The 21,314-nt window shown below is 42.5% G+C and overlaps 1 protein-coding gene across 1 annotated transcript; it reads left to right on the top strand.

The window, feature by feature from the left end:
• Positions 1-483: 483 nt before the first annotated feature.
• LOC106612332 (magnesium transporter protein 1) lies at positions 484-20,032 on the top strand. The gene is made up of 10 exons (XM_045724302.1): positions 484-648; positions 1,154-1,323; positions 2,468-2,585; positions 5,985-6,125; positions 7,249-7,389; positions 7,481-7,570; positions 13,404-13,467; positions 13,570-13,644; positions 17,249-17,339; positions 17,409-20,032. The coding sequence occupies exons 1-10, from the start codon at positions 568-570 to the stop codon at positions 17,422-17,424; spliced, it is 987 nt and encodes a 328-aa protein (XP_045580258.1). The 5' UTR covers positions 484-567; the 3' UTR covers positions 17,425-20,032.
• Positions 20,033-21,314: the final 1,282 nt, after the last annotated feature.

The following is a 21,314-nucleotide window of genomic DNA, read 5'->3' as shown; positions in this document are numbered from 1 at the left end:
TGTGATGACTTATACAATGAAATGACGCTGACACGTTTTGGAGTGAACAACCATTAGACTGAGAATCAACAATCAGTTTAGATCGATAAGATCTATTCACTTGGAAATTGTGCTAAATTTAGGCTACATGTACTTAATCATTTGTAAAGATGTACTGAGACATTGAGACATGTACTTAGACATTTGCAATTTGATGAAATGAATGAGAAATTCAATTCTGTTGTGAACAATTGCAAAGTGGTTTGGAGGTTTGTCCATGTAGTTTTGAGAATGTAATTTCTGTTTCAAGAAATGAGCCAAACCAATGGAGAAAAACTGTAATACAGGTGGTTGTCGGAAACAACCCTCATCAAATACTAAAATAAGGATTACAATAAGGAGTTGTATAGTGGCCCCGTCCCAATCAGAAAGAAATGGGAGTGGGGTGTCTCGCTTTCTTTACAGTCTCTACCCCTATCACGCCATTGGCTCTTGAGGCGGAAAATCGACCAATCGGAATGTTCCAGAGAATCCTTCCATCCGTGTTCAGTCGGTTGACGAAAAGCGCCTCTGGGAAACATTATTAAAATGTATCTAAAAGTTTTCTATTCGTTGTTGTTGATGTTGAGTTTCTATGGAATCCCTTCAACCGGACAGAAGAAAAAGGAGGTATTTTATTCACGGTGTCATAATCATTACACTATCTAGTAGGCTAACGTTAGCTCATGGGTCTAGGAGAGGTAGGTTTAGCTAGCTAGCCATGAGCTTTTAGGAAGGAACCGGTTACCTAGCTAGTTTGCATCGTCAAAATGCTTCATATATAAGTGTCTAGCTAATTGTAATAATTAACAAGTCACATTTTGCCGTGGCTATGCTCTACTTGGTCTAGAACTTTAAACTTTCCTGCAGCTATAATCCGCATCATGCCTAAACGTTGTTAGCACTTCCGGGTGAGGAAGGTGCCCTCTTTCGGTGCTAGCTAGGTAGATACACTAGAGACTTGTTCTCTGAGAGGGTGGGCCAGTTGATGGACTGGGCTGGTATAAGACCCTGATCTCTAACCCCTCTTCTCTCCCTCCAGACCCTGCTGTCTGAGTAGGTGGGCCAGCTGATGGACTGGGTTGCTATATGACTCTGACCTCTAACCCCTCTCCCCTTTTCTCACTCCCTCCAGACCCTGCTCTCTGAGAAGGTGGGTCAGCTTATGGACTGGACAGGGAAGAGAGCTGTGATCCGTATGAACGGGGAGAAGTTTCGTCGCTTTGTGAAGGCTCCTCCCAGGAACTACTCTGTGGTCATCATGTTCACTGCCCTGCAGCCACAGAGACAGTGTGGCGTCTGCAAGTAACTTATCTACAAATTGTTACACCAGATAATGTGATTTAAACAAATGTGTTTGGTATACATTACTGGGAGTTACAGGGTGGGTACAGTGTGGTGTAGTGGAGGGAATTTTCTACCAACCTTGGCAATACTGTATTTGTCCTCGATTTGTGCAAACATGAGTCTCATAAAATGTCTGTGTCCAGTGCAGGGGTTTCATTTGAATTGGGAAAATAAATACATCCAACAATGTGTAAGCTGCCATCTTGTCTATTTCAAGTCTTCTCTCATTGATCGAGACAGGTGGGCGTCACATGTCATGATACTCACCTGTCTCGATCAATGAGAGAAGACTTGAAATAGACAAGATGGCAGCTTACACATTGTTGGATTACTTTATGGAGCCAAAAAAGTATTTATTCAAACCGTCTGCCAGTCATTAACAGAGACTGTGTGTAGTCTGCCAGTCAGTAACAGAGACTGTGTGTAGTCTGCCAGTCAGTAACAGAGACTGTGTGTAGTCTGCCAGTCAGTAACAGAGACTGTGTGTAGTCTGCCAGTCCGTAACAGAGACTGTGTGTAGTCTGCCAGTCCGTAACAGAGACTGTGTGTAGTCTGCCAGTCCCTAACAGAGACTGTGTGTAGTCTGCCAGTCTCTAACAGAGACTGTGTGTAGTCTGCCAGTCTCTATCAGAGACTGTGTGTAGTCTGCCAGTCCGTATCAGAGACTGTGTGGTCTGCCAGTCCGTATCAGAGACTGTGTGTGGTCTGCCAGTCCGTATCAGAGACTGTGTGTGGTCTGCCAGTCCGTATCAGAGACTGTGTGTGGTCTGCCAGTCCGTATCAGAGACTGTGTGTGGTCTGCCAGTCCGTATCAGAGACTGTGTGTGGTCTGCCAGTCAGTATCAGAGACTGTGTGTGGTCTGCCAGTCAGTATCAGAAACTGTGTATGGTCTGCCAGTCAGTAACAGAGACTGTGTGTAGTCTGCCAGTAAGGGGTCACATGTTATTTTACACATGGATGGGGCAAATACATGTCATAATATGCCTTTGTGGTTCGCCAGATTCACTTTTGTGACTATTCCATTAGTTCCATTGTTCTGGACACACTAAATCAAGTGTATCTCAAATATTGACATACTGTGTGTGTCCACCCCCTCTACAGACAGGCTGACGAGGAGTACCAGATCCTAGCTAATTCCTGGCGTTACTCCAGTGCCTTCACCAACAAGGTCTTCTTCGCTACCGTCGACTTTGATGAAGGATCTGATGTGTTTCAGATGGTATATCTCTTCTGTTTTATTTCACCCTTCACGTGTTATTTAGAGGCGGGCTTTCAGCTGTCCATTAGAGCCTGACAGTTGGCATCGTTAAACCAGCCTGATCTCTACAGCTCACATTCTTTAAGCTCTGTCTGGTGACTCTACCTGACTGGATCATTACAACATGAACCTTCTGGAACACTGCTTTAACTGGTGCATATCAACTCAGTGGTGTATATGAATGTAGTAGTAGTTAAATATGTAGTATATATGAATGTAGTTTTAGTTAAATATGTAGTATATATGAATGTAGTTTTAGTTAAATATGTAGTGTATGTGAATATAGTTTTAGTTAAATATGTAGTGTATGTGAATATAGTAGTAGTTATATATGTAGTATATATGAATGTAGTAGTAGTTATATATGTAGTATATATGAATATAGTAGGAGTTATATTTGTAGTTATATATGTAGTATATATGAATATAGTAGTAGTTATATATGTAGTATATATGAATGTAGTAGTAGTTATATATGTAGTATATATGAATGTAGTAGTTATATATGTCGTGTATATGAATATAGTAGTAGTTATATATGTCGTGTATATGAATATAGTAGCAGTAGTTATATATGTAGTATATATGAATGTAGTAGTAGTTATATGTAGTATATATGAATATAGTAGTAGTAGTAGTAGTGTGTGTGTTTATTTATATATATATATGTGTGTGTGTGTGTGTGTGTGTGTGTGTGTGTGTGTGTGTGTGTGTGTGTGTGTGTGTGTGTGTGTGTGTGTGTGTGTGTGTGTATATGCGTGTGTGTATGTATATATATATATATATATATATATGTGTGTGTGTGTATATGTGTACATATATATGTATATATATATATGAATATAGTAGTAGTGTATATATGAATATAATAGTAGTTAGATATGTAGTGTATATGACTATAGTAGTAGTTGAAGTCGGAAGTTTACATACACTTAGGTTGGAGTCATTAAAACTCATTTTTCAACCACTCCACAATTTTCTTGTTAACAAACTGTAGTTTTGGCAAGTCGGTTTAGGTATCTACTTTATCCATGACACAAGTAATTTTTGACCCACAGTTCCACTGGGTCAGAAGTTTATATACACTAAGTTGACTGTGCCTTTAAACAGCTTGGAAAATCCCAGAAAATTATGGCTTTAGAAGCTTCTGATAGACTAATTGACATAATTTGAGTCAATTGGAGGTGTACCTGTGGATGTATTTCAAGGCCTACCTTCAAACTCAGTGCCTCTTTGCGTGACATCATGAAAATCTAAAGAAATCAGCCAAGACCTCAGACAAAAAATTGTAGACCTCCACAAGTCTGGTTCATCCTTGGGAACAATTTCCAAACGCCTGAAGGTACCACGTTCATCTGTACAAACAATAGTACGCAAGTATTAACACCATGGGACCACGCAGCTGTCATACCGCTCAGGAAGGAGACTTGTTCTGTCTCCTAGAGATGAATGTACTTTGGTGCAAATAGTGCAAATCAATCCCAGAACAACAGCAAAGGACCTTATGAAGATGCTGGAGGAAACAGGTACAAACGTATCTATTTCCACAGTAAAACGAGTCCTATATCAACATAACCTGAAAGGCTGCTCAGCAAGGAAGAATCCACTGCTCCAAAACCGCCATAAAAAAGCCAGACTACTGTTTGCAACTGCACATGAGGACAAGATCGTATTTTTGAAGAAATGTCCTCTGGTCTGATGAAACAAAAATAGAACTGTTTGGCAATAATGACCATCGTTATGTTTGGAGGAAAATGGGGGAGGCTTGCAAGGCGAAGAACACCATCCCAACCATGAAAACACGGGGGTGGCAGCATCATGTTGTGGGGGTACTTTGCTGCAGGAGGGACTGGTGCACTTCACAAAATAGATGGCATCATGAGGACTGAAAATTATGTGGATATATTGAAGCAACATCTCAAGACATCAGTCAGGAAGTTAAAGCTTGGTCACAAATGGGTCTTCCAAATGGACAATGACCCCAAGCATACTTCCAAAGTTGTGGCAAAATGGCTTAAGGACAACAAAGTCAAGGTATTGGAGTGGCCATCACAAAGCCCTGACCTCAATCCTATAGAATATTTGTGGGCAGAACTGAAAAAGCATGTGTGAGCAAGGAGGCCTACAAACCTGACTCAGTTACACCAGCTCTGTCAGGAGGAATGGGCCAAAATTCACCCAACTTATTGTGGGAAGCTTGTGGAGGCCTACCTGAAACGTTTGACCCAAGTTCAACAATTTAAAGGCAATGCTACCAAATACTAATTGAGTGTATGTAAACTTCTGACCCACTGGGAATGTGATGAAAGAAATAAAAGCTGAAATAAATCTTTCTCTCTACTATTATTCTGACATTTCACATTCTTAAAGTAAAGTGGTGATCCTAACTGACCTAAGACAGGGAATATTTACTAGGATTTAATGTCAGGAATTGTGAAAAACTGAGTTTAAATGTATTTGGCTAAAGTGTATTTAAACTTTCGACTTCAACTGTATATATCTATGTTATTTGTGTATATAGTAGTAGTTATGTTATTTGTGTATATAGTACTAGTTATATGTTATTTGTGTATATAGTAGTAGTTTAATGTTATTTGTGTGTATATAGTAGTAGTTATATATCTGTTATTTGTGTATATAGTAGTAGTTATATCTATGCTATTTGTGTATATTGTAGTAGTTGTATCTGTTATTTGTGTATATAGTAGTAGTTATATATCTATGTTATTTGTGTATATTGTAGTAGTTATATATCTATGTTATTTGTGTATATAGTAGTAGTTTAATGTTATTTGTGTGTATATAGTAGTAGTTATATATGTTATTTGTGTATATAGTAGTAGTTATATCTATGCTATTTGTGTATATTGTAGTAGTTGTATCTGTTATTTGTGTATATAGTAGTAGTTATATATCTATGTTATTTGTCTATATTGTAGTAGTTATATATCTATGTTATTTGTGTATATTGTAGTAGTTGTATATCTATGTTATTTGTGTATATTGTAGTAGTTGTATATCTATGTTATTTGTGTATATTGTAGTAGTTGTATCTGTTATTTGTGTATATAGTAGTATTTATTTATCTATGTTATTTGTGTATATAGTAGTTATATATGTCATTTGTGTATAGTAGTAGTTATATATGTTATTTGTGTGTATAGTAGTAGTTATATATGTTATTTGTGTATATAGTAGTAGTTATATATGTTATTTGTGTATATAGTAGTAGTTATATATCTATGTTATTTGTGTATATAGTAGTAGTTATATATCTATGTTATTTGTGTATATTGTAGTAGTTGTATCTGTTATTTGTGTATATAGTAGTATTGATATATCTGTTATTTGTCTCCCCAGTTGAATATGAACTCGGCTCCCTCCTTCATCCATTTCCCAGCTAAAGGGAAGCCTAAGAAGTCCGACTCCTATGAGCTGCAGGTCAGAGGCTTCGCTGCAGAACAACTGGCCCGCTGGGTCGGGGACCGCACTGACGTACAGGTAACACCTCCTGACCTCTCTCTCACCTCTTCACCTTTCAACTCTCACACTAGGTATCTGCGTAATGTATTATCGTAATTTCCGGACTATTGAGCGCACCTGAATATAAGCCACACCCACTGAATTAAAAATGTTTTTTTATTTTGAACATAAATAAGCCGCACATGTCTATAAGCCGCAGGTGCCTACCGGTACATTGAAACAAATTAACTTTACACAGGCTTTAACGAAACACGGCTTGTAACAAAAATAAATACCCTTTAACGAAACACGGCTTGTAACAAAAATAAATAGGCTTTAACGAAACACGGCTTGTAACAAAAATAAATAGGCTTTAACGAAACACGGCTTGTAACAAAAAATAAAAAATTAGCAGTAAACAGTAGCCTACCAAGAAAGTCATTGCTCCAGACCAAGCTCCCGTGCAGCAGCTCTATTTCCTTTTCCAACAGCCAGATCAATCGCCTTCAACTTGAAAGCTGCATCATATGCATTTCTCTGTGTCTTTGCCATGATGAGGGTGACAAAATGACTACCGTAATCAGAATGATGGGAAGTTTGAGCGCGCTCGATTTAATCTAAACAGTAAACAAAAAAGTTGTTTGACCTTAACCCGTTCGGCAATTTCATTGGTCTAATGAAAGCTTCATGCCGCCAAAAAACTGAGCACGTCACAGAATGTTTTTTTTTTATTTTTTATTTTTATTTGAAAGCTGGAAAAATCCATATATTAGCCGCGTCATTGTTTAAGCCGCGAGGTTCAAAGCGTGGGAAAAAAGTAGCGGCTTATACTCCGGAAATTACGGTAGTCTGTGTTTATCTGAATAGATGTGGGTGATCAGGCTGACTGTGTGTATTTTTAAATTTTATTTCACCTTTATTTAACCAGGTAGGCCAGTTGAGAACAAGTTCTCATTTACAACTGCGACCAAGATAAAGCAAAGCAGTGCGACACAAACAACACAGAGTTACACATGGAATAAACAAATGTACAGTTGATAACACAATAGAAAAATCTATATACAGTGTGTGCAAATGTAGTAAGATTAGGGAGGTAAGGCAGTAAAATATGTATGTATGTGTGTGCATGTGTCAATCTATATGTGTGTGTGTCTCTATGTAGATCCGTGTGATCCGTCCTCCTAACTATGCGGGGCCGTTGATGCTGGGATTCCTGCTGGCAGTGATAGGAGGACTGGCTTACCTCCGCAGAAACAACCTGGAGTTCCTCTACAACAAGAACGTCTGGGCCTTCTCTGCTCTGGTAGGAACACACTGGTTCATTATGTAGCTGAGTATCACAGTTATGGATGAATAAGTGTTGAGTCATTGTCAACGGTGTGCGTTCTCTCTAGTGTTTCTGCCTGATCATGACTTCAGGTCAGATGTGGAACCACATTAGAGGACCTCCCTACGCCCACAAGAACCCCACCACTGGACAAGTGGTACGTCCCTCTCTCTCTATAGATATCTCTTAACATAACCCCACTGCTGGACAAGTGGTATGTCCCTCTCTCTTTCTCTCTCAATTCAATTTCAGTTCAATTTAAGGACTTTATTGGGAACTTTGCCAAAGCAAATGAAATAAAAAATTGAAAATGAAGTCTCTATCAAATCAAATCAAACTTTATTTGTCACATGCACAGGTGTAGACCTTGCCGGGAAATGCCCTTAACCAAGCCCTTATTTGTCAAATAGACTAAAGTAAAAATAAGAATATAAAGTAACACAATAAGAATAACAATACGGCTATATACAGGGGGTACCGGTACAGAGTCAATGTGGAGGATATATACAGGGGGTACCAGTACAGAGTCAGTGTGGAGGCTATATACAGGGTGTTATGGTACAGAGTCAATGTGGAGGCTATATACAGGGGGTACCGGTACAGAGTCAATGTGGAGGCTATATACAGGGGGTACAGAGTCAATGTGGAGGCTATATACAGGGGGTACCGGTACAGAGTCAATGTGGAGGCTATATACAGGGGGTACTAGTGCAGAGTCAGGGTGCGGGGATACAGGTTAGTTGAGGTAATTTGTACATGTAGGTGGGGGTGAAGTGACTATGCATAGATAATAAACAGAGAGTAGCAGCAGTGTACAAAACAAATATGTGGGGAGGGGGGGTCAATGTAAATAGTCCAGTGGCCATTTGATTAACTGTTCAGCAGTTTTATGGCTTGGGGGTAGAAGCTGTTAAGAAGCATTTTGGTGCTAGACTTGGTGCTCCGGTACTGCCTTTTTTATTTAAATTTTTTATTTTACCTTTATTTAACTAGGCAAGTCAGTTAAGAACAAATTCTTATTTATAATGACGGCCTAGGAACAGTGTAACTGCCTTGTTCAGGGGCAGAATGACAGATTTGTACCTTGTCAGCTCGGGGATTCGATCTTGCAACCTTCCAGTTACTAGTTTAATGCTCTAACCACTAGGCTACCTGCCGCACCGGAATCAGAGAAAACAGTCTATGACTTGGATGACTGACAATTTGACAATTTTATGGGCTTTCCTCTGACACCGCCTATTATATAGGTCCTGGATGGCAGGAAGCTTGGCCCCAGTGATGTACTGGGCCGTTCGCACTACCCTCTGTAGCGTCTTGCTGAGCAGTTGCCATACCAGGCAGGGATGCAACCGGTCAGGATGCTCTCGATGGTGCAGCTGTAGAACGTTTTGAGGATCTGGGCACGCATGCCAAATCTTTTCAGTCTCCTGAGAGGGGAAAAGTCGTTGCCGTGCCCTCTTCACAACTGTCTTAGTGTGTTTGTACCATGATATTTTGTTGCTGATGTGGACACCAAAGAACTTGAAACTCTCGACCCACTCCACTACAGTCCCGTCGATGTTAATGGGGGCCTGTTTGGCCCGCATTTTCCTGTAGTCCACGATCAGCTCCTTTGTCTTGATCATGTTGAGAGAGAGGTTGTTGTCCTGGCACCATACTGCCAGGTCTCTGACCTCCTCCCTATAGGCTGTCTCATCGTTGTCGGTGATCAGACACTGTTGTGTCGACACCAAACACAATGATGGTGTTGGAGTTGGGTTTGGCCACGCAGTCGTGGGTGAACAGGGAGTACAGGAGGAGACTAAGTACACACCCCTGAGGGGCCCCAGTGTTGAGGATCAGCGTGTCAGATGTGTTGTTCCCTACCCTCACCACCTGGGGGCAGCCCTTCAGGAAGTCCAGGATGCAGAGGGAGGTGTTTAGTCCCAGGGTCCTTAGCTTATTGATGAGCTTTGAGGGCACTATGGTGTTGAATACTGAGCTGTAGTCAATGAACAGCATTCTCACATAGGTGTTCCTTTTGTCCAGGTGGGAAAGGGAAGTGTGGAGTGCGATTTGAGATTGCATCATCTGTGGATCTGTTGGGGCGGTATGCGAATTGGAGTGGGTCTCGGGTATCTGGGAGGATACTGTTGATGTGAGCCATGACCAGCTACCGACTTAGCCGTGACTAGAACCATTCATGGTCTGACCAATTGGAATCCACGCTTCAAGATTGTTTTGATCATACTCAGACTGGGAAATGTTCCGGGCAGTCTCAGAGAATAACATCGATTTATACGCTGACTCTGTGTTTATAAGGAAGTGCATAGGAGATGTTGTACCTACAGTGACTATTAAATCCTACCCAGAAACCGTGGATAGATGGCGGCATTCGTGCAAAACTGAAAAGCGTGAACCACCGCATTTAACCACGGTAAGGTTACTGGGAATATGGTTGAATACAAACAGTGTAGTTACTCCCTTCATAAGGCAATCAAACAGGCAAAATGTCAGTACAGAGACAAAGTGGAGTCGCAATTCAAAGGCTCAGACACGAGACGTATGTGGCAAGGTCTACAGACAATTACGGACAACAAAAAGAAAACCAGCAACGTCACGGACACCGATGTCTTGCTTCCAGACAAACTAAACACCTTCTTTGCCTGCTTTGAGGATAACACAGTGCCACGACGCGGACCGCTACCAAGGACTGCGGGCCATCCTCCGTGGCTGATGTGAGTAAGACATTTAAACGTGATAACACTCGCAAGGCTGCTGACCCAGACGGCACCCCTAGCCACGTCCTCAGCGCATGCGCAGATCAGCTGGCTGGTGTGTTTACGGACATATTCAGTCGCTCCTTATCTCAGTCTGCTGTCCTCACATGCTTCAAGATGGCCACCATTGTTCCTGTATCCAGGAAGGAAAAGGTAACTGAACTAAATTACCATCTCCCCGTAGCACTCACTCCTATCGTCATGAAGTGCTTTGGGAGACTAGTCAAGGATCATATCACCTCCACCTTACCTGCCACCCTAGACCCAATTCAATTTGCATATCGCCCCAATAGGTCCACAGACGATGCAATCGCCCTCAAACAGCACACTGCACTATCCCATCTGGACAAGAGGAATACCTATGTAAGAATGCTGTTCATTGACTACAGCTCAGCATTCAACGCAATAGTACCCTCCAAGCTCATCATTAACCTCTCTGGGGTCCCTGCGGGACACACTATTCAACAGCCAGTGAAATCGCAGGGCGCCAAATTCAAAACAACAAGAATCTCATCATTCAAATTTCTCAAACATACAACTATTTTACACCATTTTAAAGATAAAATTCTTGTTAATCCAACCACATTGTCCGATTTCAAAAAGGCTTTATGGCGAAAGCATAGCATTAGATTATGTTAGGACAGCACCTAGACAAGAAAAACCACACAGCCATTTTCCAAGCAAGAAGAGGTGTCACAAAAACCGTAAATACAGCTAAAATGAATCACTAACCTTCGATGATCTTCATCAGATGGCACTCATAGGACCTCATGTTACACAATACATGTATGTTTTGCTCGATAAAGTTCATATTTATATATTTTTTTAAAACATTTTACATTGGCGTGTAATGTTCAGAAATGTTTTGCCTCCCAAAACTTCCGGTGAATAAGCACATCAATTTACAGAAATATTAATAATACAAATAATACATTAACGTTGGTAAAATATTAAACTGTTATTCAAAGAATTATAGATACACTTCTCCTTAATGCAACCGCTGTGTCAGATTTCAAAAAAACTTTACAGCGAAAGCACACTTTGCAATAATCTGAGTACAACGCTCAGACACGAAACCAAACCCGGCATTTTGTGGAGTCAACAAAACTCAGAAATAATATTATAAATATTCACTTACCTTTGATGATTTTCATCGGAATGCACTCCCAGGAATCCCAGTTCCCCAATAAATGTTCATTTGTTTCGATAAAGTCCATATATATGTCCAAATACCTTTTTTGTTCGCGCGTTTGGTCGAGTACTCCAAATGCGCTGTGCTCGCGCATTAAGTTCAGACGAAAAGTCAAAAAAGTTATATTACAGTTCGTAGAAACATGTCAAACGATGTATAGAATCAATCTTTAGGATGTTTTTATCATAAATCTTCCGTAACATTCCAACCGGACAATTCCTTTTTCTTCAAAAAAAGAAAAGGAACACAGCTAACTCTCATGTGAGTGCGCGCCACTGAGCTCATGTCATTTTCTCAGTCATCTACTTCCAGGAGCTCTTATTCTCCCCCCATTCACAGTAGAAGCATGAAACAACGTTCTAAAGACTGTTGACATCTAGTGGAAGCCTTAGGAAGTGCAAAATGACCCCTAAGACACTGTATACTGTATAGGCAATCACTTGAAAAACTACAAACCTCAGATTTCCACACTTCCTGGTTGGATTCTTCTCAGGTTTTTGCCTGCCATATGAGTTCTGTTATACTCACAGACATCATTCAAACAGTTTTAGAAACTTCAGAGTGTTTTCTATACAAATCTACTAATAATATGCATATCCTACCTTCTGAGCCTGAGTAGCAGGCAGTTTACTACGGGCACGACTTTCATCCGGACGTCAAAATACTGCCCCCGGGGGCCCCAAAGAAGTTAAGCTTTAGGCCATGGGTCTCAACCCCACCCTGTGCAGTTTAGGGCCAAACAGCATTATAGTTTGCACAGTTTTTTTGTTAAGTCTTTCCAATGTGTCAAGTAATTATCTTTTGGTTTTGGTTGTGTCTAATTGTGTTGCTGTCCTGGGGCTTTGTGGGGTCTGTTTTGTGTTTGTGAACAGAGCCCCAGGACCAGCTTGCTTAGGGGGCTCTTCTCCAGGTTCATCTCTCTGTAGGTGATGGCTTTGTTATGGAAGGTTTGGGAATCGCTTCCTTTTTGGTGGTTATAGAATTATTTTCTGGATTTTGATAATTAGCGGGTATCTCTCTATCTCTCTCCCCCTCTCTCTTTCTCCCCCCTCTCTCTCGCTTTGTCTCTGTCTGTCTCTGTCTCTCTGTCTCTCTCTCTCTCCATCTCTGTTTTTCTATCTCTCTCTCCCTCGGTCTCTCTCTCCCTCGGTCTCTCTCTCCCTCGGTCTCTCTCTCCCTCGGTCTCTCTCTCCCTCGGTCTCTCTCTCCCTCGGTCTATCCTAATTTACACCTTCCGTCAGCTCCTACTGAATGACTTGATGCGGACATCTGCTCCTATCCGCACCAACTCTGAAATCACTGCGTCCCCTTTGTGGACTGGAGCGGACGTAGACATTAGGCATAACCCTAACTACCAGCCCTGTGTGTGTGTGTGTGTGTGTGTGTGTGTGTGTGTGTGTGTGTGTGTGTGTGTGTGTGTGTGTGTGTGTGTGTGTGTGTGTGTGTGTGTGTGTGTGTGTGTGTGTGTGTGTGTGTGTGTGTGTGTGTGTGTGTGTGTGTGTGTGTGTGTGTGTGTGTGTGTGTGTTAATAACTGTTAATAACCGGCAACATCCGGTGAAATTGCAGAGCGTGAAATTACTGAAATATAAATATTTAACATTCATGAAAATACAAGTATTATACATCAAAATAAAGCTTAACTTCTTGTTAAGCATTTATTAAATCGCTATTTCTGACTCATGTCGCACCTGCCTGGTTGAAAAATGTTTTTCATGCTTTTGTATGCGGGGCGCTGTCCTCGGATAATCGCATGGTTTGCTTTCGCCGTAAAGCCTTTTTGAAATCTGACACAGCGGCTCGATTAACAACAAGTTAAGCTTTATTTTGATGTATTGCTCTTGTGATTTCATGAAAGTTAAATATTTATAGTAATTTAATTTGAATTTCGCGCTCTGCAATTTCACCGGATGTTGGCCAGATGGGATGCTAGCGTCCCAATGATCCGCAATAAGTTTTAAGTGTGTGTGTGTGTTTTAACTCTGTGTTAACTGTGTGTGTGTTCATCAGTGTGTTAATAACTGTGTGTGTGTTGTTTCAGAGTTACATCCACGGCAGCAGTCAGGCCCAGTTTGTAGCAGAAACTCACATCGTGCTGCTCTTCAGTATCCTTTACACACCTCAGTCTGACCCCTGACCTCTCACCCTGTATGAGAGCCTCTCATTGGCTACAGCTTCTCTCTGTGACCCTTAACCTCCTGCCCCAGACTCTGCTGTTACCATGGGGATGGTGCTGTTGCACGAGGCTGCCACGTCAGATATGGACATTGGCAAGAGGAAAAGTATGTATCTAGTTATCTCTCTCCTCTCTTTCTCTCTCTCCTCTCTCTCTCTCTCTGTCTCTCTCCTCTCTGTCTCTCTCTCCTCTGTCTCTCTGTCTCTCTCTCCTCTCTCTCTCTCTCTCTCTGCCTCTCCTTTCTCTCTGCCTCTCTCTCTCTCCTCTCTGTCTGCCTCTCTCCTCTTTCTCTCGCTCTCTGTCTATATTTCTCTCTGTCTCTATCCATCTTTCTGTCTCTCTCTTTCAATTGAATTCAAAGTGCTTAATTGGCATGGGAAACACACTACATCACCAAAAGTATGTGTACATCCTTTCAAATGAGTGGATTCAACTATTTCAGCCACACCCTTTGCTGACAGGTGTATAAAATCGAGCACACAGCCATGCAATCTCCATAGACAAACATTGGCAGTAGAATGGCCTTACTGAAGAGCTCAGTGACTTTCAATGTGGCACCGTCATAGGATGCCACCTTTCCAACAAGTCAGTTCGTCAAATTTCTGCTCTGCTAGAGCTGCAATGGTCAACTGTAAGTGCTGTTATTGTGAAGTGGAAACGTCTAGGCCAGTGGTTCCCAAACGTTTTATAGCCCCGTACCCCTTCAGTCATTCAACCTCCAGCTGCGTACCCCCTCTAGCACCAGGGTCAGCACACTCTCAAATGTTGTTTTTTGCCATCATTGTAAGCCTGCCACACACACACTATACGATACATTTATTAAACATAAGAATGAGTGTGAGTTTGTCACAACCCGGCTCGTGGGAAGTGACAAAGAGCTCTTATAGACCAGGGCACAAATAATAATATCATAATAATCAATAATTTGGCTCTTTATTTAGCCATCTTACATATAAAACCTTATTTGTTCATCAACAATTGTGAATAACTCACCACAGGTTAATGAGAAGGGTGTGCTGGAAAGGATACACATAACTCTGCAATGTTGGGTGGTATTGGAGTCTCAGTCTTAAATCATTTTCCACACACAGTCTGTGCCTGTATTTAGTTTTCATGCTAGTAAGGGCCGAGAATCCACTCTCACATAGGTACGTGGTTGCAAAGGGCATCAGTGTCTTAACAGCGCGATCTGCCAAGGCAGGATACTCTGCGCGCAGCCCAATCCAGAAATCTGGCAGTGGCTTCTGATTAATTTCAGTTTTCACAGAACCTCTCGTTACAATTTCGATGAGGCTCTCTTGTTCAGATATCGGTAAGTGGACTGGAGGCAGGGCATGAAAGGGATAACGAATCCAGTTGTTTGTGTCATCCGTTTCAGGAAAGTACCTGCGTAATTGAGCACCCAACTCACTCAGGTTCTTCGCTATATCACATTTGACATTGTCTGTAAGCTTGAGTTCATTTGCACACAAAAAAAACTTACAATGATGGAAAGACCTGTGTGTTGTCCTTGTTAATGCAGACAGAGAAGAGCTCCAACTTCTTAATCATAACCTCAATTTTGTCCCGCACATTGAATATAGTTGCGGAGAGTCCCTGTAATCCTAGATTCAGATCATTCAGGTGAGATAAAACATCACCCAGATAGGCCAGTCTTGTGAGAAACTCGTCATCATGCAAGCGGTCAGACAAGTGAAAATGATGGTCAGTGAAGAAAACTTTAAGCTTGTCTCTCAATTTCAAAAAAACGTGTCAATACTTCGCCCCTTGATAACCAGCACACTTCTGTATGTTGTAAAAGTGTTACATGGTCGCTGCCCATATCATTGCATAGTACAGAAAATACCCGAGAGTTCAGGGGCCTTGCTTTAACAAAGTTAACCATTTTCACTGTAGTGTCCAAAACGTCTTTCGAGCTGTCAGGCATTCCCTTGTCAGCAAGAGCCTCTCGGTGGATGCTGCAGTGTACCCAAGTGGCATCGGGAGCAACTGCTTGCAGGCGCGTTACCTCTCCACTATGTCTCCCTGTCATGGTTCAGTACAGACACCAACATGAGCAGCAGTTACCGTTACTGGAATTTCCATGAGAGAGTAATTGTTAATGTGGATGTTCATTTTTTGACTAGGCCACCTATATTTGACATTGTGTTCTTATTTCGATGAACACTGGATGGTTTCATTGTATTTTTGGCAGTGAAATGAGGTTACTCAGGCGAGGGGAAAAAAACCTCACCCAAATGTACAGCCCTGTTGGACAATATAAATGGACTGTTTGAAGATGTGAAAAAAAAAAAAATTGCGTTTAAATTTTATTTTAAATGTTTTATGTGAATCACATTTCATTTTGGCGTAACCACCCCAGTTTGGGAACACCCGGTCTAGGAGAAACAACAGCTAAGCCACAAAGTGTTAGGCCACACATGCTCTCATAACGGAACTGCTGAACCGCGTAAAACTCGTCTGTCCTCGGTTGCAACACCCATAACCAAGTTCCAAACTGCCTCTGCAAGCAACGTCAACACAATAACTGTTCGTTGGGAGCTTTGTGAAATGGGTTTCCATGGCTGAACAGCCGCACACAAGCCTAAGTTCACCATGCGCAATGCCAAGCATCGGCTGGAGTGGTGTAAAGCTTGCCGCCATTGGACTCTGGCGTTCTCTGGAGTGAAGAATCACGCTTCACCCTCTGGCAGTCCAACGGACAAATCTGGGTTTGGGAGATACCAGGAGAACACTTGCCCCAATGCATTGTGCCAACTGTAAAGTTTGGTGGAGGAGGAATAATGGTCTGAGGCTGTTTTCCATGGTACGGGCTAGGCCTTTAGTTCCAGTGAAGGGAAATCTTAACGCTACAGCATACAATGACATTCTAGACAATTCTGTGCTTCCAAATTTGTGGCAACAGTTTGGGGAAGGACCTTTCCTGTTTCAGCATAATAATGCCCCCGTGCACAAAGCAAGGTCCATACAAACATGGTTTGTCGAGATCAGTGTGAAAGAACTTGACTGGGCTGCACAGAGCCCTGACCTCAACCCCATCGAACACCTTTGGGATTAATTGGAACACCGACTGCGAGCCAGGCCTAATCGCCCCCAAGATCACTGTCCGACCTCACTAATGCTCTTGTAGCTGATGGAAGCAAGTCCCCGCAGCAATGTTCCAGCATCTAATGGAAAGCCTTCCCAGAAGAGTGGAGGCTGTTATAGCAGCAAAGGGGGGACCAACTCCATATTAATGGCCTTGATTTTGTAAGGAGATGTTTGGCGAGTAGTTGTCCACGTACTGAGATGTTTGGCGAGTAGTTGTCCACGTACTGAGATGTTTGGCGAGTAGTTGTCCACGTACTGAGATGTTTGGCGAGTAGTTGTTCACATACTTCTGGTCATGTAGTGTATTAGTGTTTTTTTCTCCATTAATAAAATCATATTGTCAGAATTATTCTTCCACTTTGACAGAATATGTTGTGTAGATCTTTGACAAAAAATGACATCCATTTTAATCACACCTTTTGTATTACAACAAAATGTGGAAAAAGTCATGGGTTCTGAATACTTTCTGAAGGCACTGTATATTTCTACATCTCTCTATCTCTTTTGAAGTAACTGGTCCAACTAGTCAAGGGCTTGATGGGTATGTGACACAGGTGTGCTAGAACTAACTCTCTCTCCTCTGTCTCTATTTCTGTCTCTCTCGCTGTCTCTCTCTCTAGTCATGTGTGTAGCAGGGGTCGGTCTGGTGATGCTCTTCTTCAGTTGGCTGCTGTCCATCTTTAGAGCTAAATACCATGGATACCCTTACAGGTAATAAACACACACAAACACTTATTTTTCACTCCCTGTTGTCTGACTATAACTGGTTGTGTTTCCCAGTTTCCTGTTGAGTTAGAGCTGGGAGAAAGAAGCCTGGAAGTTCCATAGTGCCTCGGACGCCTCACACACCAGAACAACACACTGTTCATCGGGGGTTATCTCCTCTGTTACTGGAAACTACCAGGAAGACATTGTTTACATTGACGTTCACAATGTCTTTTTATTAATAAATACTGTACATGAATATATACATAATCCATTAAATGTAGATATGAAGGTGACCATTGACACCAGCACCAGACGGATCATAACAGTTAGTCAGTGTTCAACATGGTGGTGAGATGGAAGGAGGGGAGGGGGGATAAGGTTGTTCTGTCTACATAGGGGAGGGGGGATAAGGATGTTCTGTCTACATAGAGAAAGGAGGATAAGGATGTTCTGTCTACATAGAGGAGGGGGGGATAAGGATGTTCCGTCTAGATAGAGGGGAGGGGGATAAGTTTGTTCTGTCTACATAGAGGAGGGGGAATAAGGATGTTATGTCTACATAGAGGAGGGGGAATAAGGATGTTCTGTCTACATAGAGGAGGGGGATAAGGATGTTCTATCTACATAGAGTAGGGGGGATAAGGATGTTCTATCTACATAGAGGAGTGGGGATAAGGATGTTCTATCTACATAGAGGAGGGGAGGGGGGATAAGGATGTTCTGTCTACATAGAGAAGGGGGGATAAGGATGTTCTGTCTACATAGAGAAGGGGGATAAGGATGTTCTGTCTACATAGAGGAGGGGGGATAAGGATGTTCTGTCTACATAGGGGAGGGGGATAAGGATGTTCTGACTACATAGGGGAGGGGGGATAAGGATGTTCTGTCTAGATAGAGGAGGGGGGATAAGGATGTTCTATCTAGATAGAGGAGGGGGGATAAGGTTGTTCTATCTAGATAGAACATCCTTATCCCCCTTCTCTATGTAGATAGAAGAGGGGGGATAAGGGTTATATCTACATAGAGTAGGGGGGATAAGGATGTTCTATCTACATAGTGGAGGGGGGATAAGGATGTTCTATCTACATAGGGGATGGGGGATAAGGATGTTCTATCTACATAGAGGAGGGGGGATAAGGATTTTCTATCTACATAGGGGAAGGGGGATAAGGATGTTATATCTACATAGGAGGGGGGATAAGGATGTTCTATCTACATAGGGGAAGGGATATAAGGATGTTCTATCTACATAGAGGAGGGGAGGGGGGATAAGGATGTTCTATCTACATAGAGGTGGGATAAGGATGTTCTATCTACATTGAGGAGGGGGGATAAGGATGTTCTATCTACATAGGGGAAGGGGGATAAGGGTGTTCTGTCTACATAGGGGAGAGGGGATAAGGATGTTCTGTCTACATAGAGGAGGGGGGGATGAAGATGTTCTATCTACGTAGGGGAGGGGGATAAGGATGTTCTATCTACGTAGGGGAGGGGGATAAGGGTGTTCTGTCTACATAGGGGAGAGGGGATAAGGATGTTCTGTCTACATAGAGGAGGGGGGATGAAGATGTTCTATCTACGTAGGGGAGGGGGATAAGGATGTTCTATCTACATAGGGGAAGGGGGATAAGGGTGTTCTATCTACATAGAGGGGGGATAAAGATGTTCTATCTACGTAGGGGAGGGGGGATCCTCTATGTAGATAGAACATCCTTATCCCCCCTCTATGTAGATAGAACATCCTTATCCCCCATCTATGTGGATAGAACATCCTTATCCCCCTTCCCCTATGTAGATAGAACATGCTTATCCCCCTTCCCCTATGTAGATAGAACATCCTTATCCCCATCCCCTATGTAGATAGAACATCCTTATCCCCCCTCCTCTACGTAGATACAACATCCTTATCCCCCCTCCTCTACGTAGATACAACATCCTTATCTCCCCTACGTAGATAGAACATCTTTATCCCCCCTCCTCAATATAGATAGAACATCCTTATCCCCTCCTCCATGTAGATAGAACATCATTATACCCCCTCCCCTATCTACGTAGAGGGGGGATAAGGATGTTCTGTCTACATAGAGGAGGGGGGATAAGGATGTTCTATCTACATAGAGGAGGGGAGGGGGGATAAGGATGTTCTATCTACATAGAGGAGGTGAGATAAGGATGTTCCGTCTACATTGGGGAGGGGGGATAAGGATGTTCTATCTACATAGAGGAGGTGGGATAAGGATGTTCTATCTACATAGAGGAGGGGAGGGGGATAAGGATGTTCTGTCTACATAGAGGAAATGGGGAGGGGATATTGGTCTGCAGTGTTTGTACTGGTATATGCATCTAAAGCTCTGTTTTGGTCTATGGTTCTACAGACAGACTGGGTTAGAGAGAGGAGAGGGTCTGTAACTGAGTGTTGGGGTTATAGAGAGGAGAAGGTCTGTAACTGAGTGTTGGGCTTAGAGAAGGGAGAGGGTCTGTAACTGAGTGTTGGGGTTAGAGAGAGGAGAGGGTCTGTAACTGGTTGTTGGGGTTAGAGAGAGGAGAGGGTCTGTAACTGAGTGTTTGGGTTAGAGAGAGGAGAGGGTCTGTAACTGAGTGTTGGGTTATGTGATATTTGAGTGACTTACCTGCTGTATATCTCTGTCTCAGGTGGAAATGATACTTGTTGCCATTAAAGTGCCTTAGTGACTAAACCGCCTCCTGTGGATGTTTCCAGTGTTCTGTTTCCTCACTACAGTCCTGATGAATTAGCATTGGACCAGAATGACAGCCCAAACAGTACAACCCGTCATTCTGTTACCTAGCTTTGCATCTCCACTGTTCTTCAAGTAAATATGTTTTTGTGAACTGTTCATTGGAAAGTGTTCAAAGTAGTCCTTGTGCATACAGTTGTATGGTTTGTTCAACTTTGAAATAATTTATTTCAAGTGAAAAATTTGATTGTCTGTGTCATTCTGCTACTGTGGAATATACAATTAACATCTGTGCTACAGCCTGGCTGTCATCTGGCCCTGCAGCGTTTAGCCACCTTTAACCCCTGGAACTGGCTGTTGTCTGGCCCTGCAGCGTTTAGCCACCTTTAACCCCTGGGACTGGCTGTCATCTGGCCCTGCAGCGTTTAGCCACCTTTAACCCCTGGAACTGGCTGTCGTCTGGCCCTGCAGCGTTTAGCCACCTTTAACCCCTGGAACTGGCTGTCGCCTGGCCCTGCAGCGTTTAGCCACATTTAACCCCTGGGACTGGCTGTCATCTGGCCCTGCAGCGTTTAGCCACCTTTAAACCCTGGAACTGGCTGTCGTCTGGCCCTGCAGCGTTTAGCCACCTTTAACCCCTGGAACTGGCTGTCGTCTGGCCCTGCAGCGTTTAGCCACCTTTAACCCCTGGAACTGGCTGTCATCTGGAGATCTATACAGATCTGGCGACTGGTGTGACCTGAAGAAACAGAAAGCGACTGGTGTAACTGTAGATCTGTATATAGATCTCCGTCCTGACTCTCTGTAGATCTGGATATAGATCTCCTGACTCTATAGATCTGTATATAGATCTCCTCCTGACTCTCTGTAGATCTGTATATAGATCTCCTCCTGACTCTCTGTAGATCTGTATATAGATCTCCTGACTCTGTAGATCTGTATATAGATCTCCTGACTCTGTAGATCTGTATATAGATCTCCTCCTGACTCTCTGTACATCTGTATATAGATCTCCTGACTCTCTGTACATCTGTATATAGAGCTCCTCCTGACTCTCTGTACATCTGTATATAGAGCTCCTCCTGACTCTGTAGATCTGTATATAGATCTCCTCCTGACTCTCTGTACATCTGTATATAGATCTCCTGACTCTCTGTACATCTGTATATAGATCTCCTCCTGTCTCTGTAGATATGTATATAGATCTCCTCCTAACTCTCTGTAGATCTGTATATAGATCTCCTCCTGACTCTGTAGATCTGTATATAGATCTCCTCCTGAC

The sequence above is a fragment of the Salmo salar genome, chromosome ssa09, assembly GCF_905237065.1.
Source record: "Salmo salar chromosome ssa09, Ssal_v3.1, whole genome shotgun sequence".
Taxonomy (NCBI): Eukaryota; Metazoa; Chordata; class Actinopteri; order Salmoniformes; family Salmonidae; genus Salmo; species Salmo salar.
The sequence above is the reverse complement of the archived record's forward strand: the minus strand, read 5'-3'. Positions and strand labels throughout refer to the sequence as shown.

Bases quoted from the DNA above. Each gene is read 5' to 3' on its own strand.
- LOC106612332 (XM_045724302.1), top strand. From the start codon at position 568: ATGTATCTAAAAGTTTTCTATTCGTTGTTGTTGATGTTGAGTTTCTAT. The intron at 649-1,153 runs GTATTTTATTCA...CACTCCCTCCAG, and splicing joins CCGGACAGAAGAAAAAGGAG to ACCCTGCTCTCTGAGAAGGT. The intron at 7,390-7,480 runs GTAGGAACACAC...CGTTCTCTCTAG, and splicing joins TCTGGGCCTTCTCTGCTCTG to TGTTTCTGCCTGATCATGAC.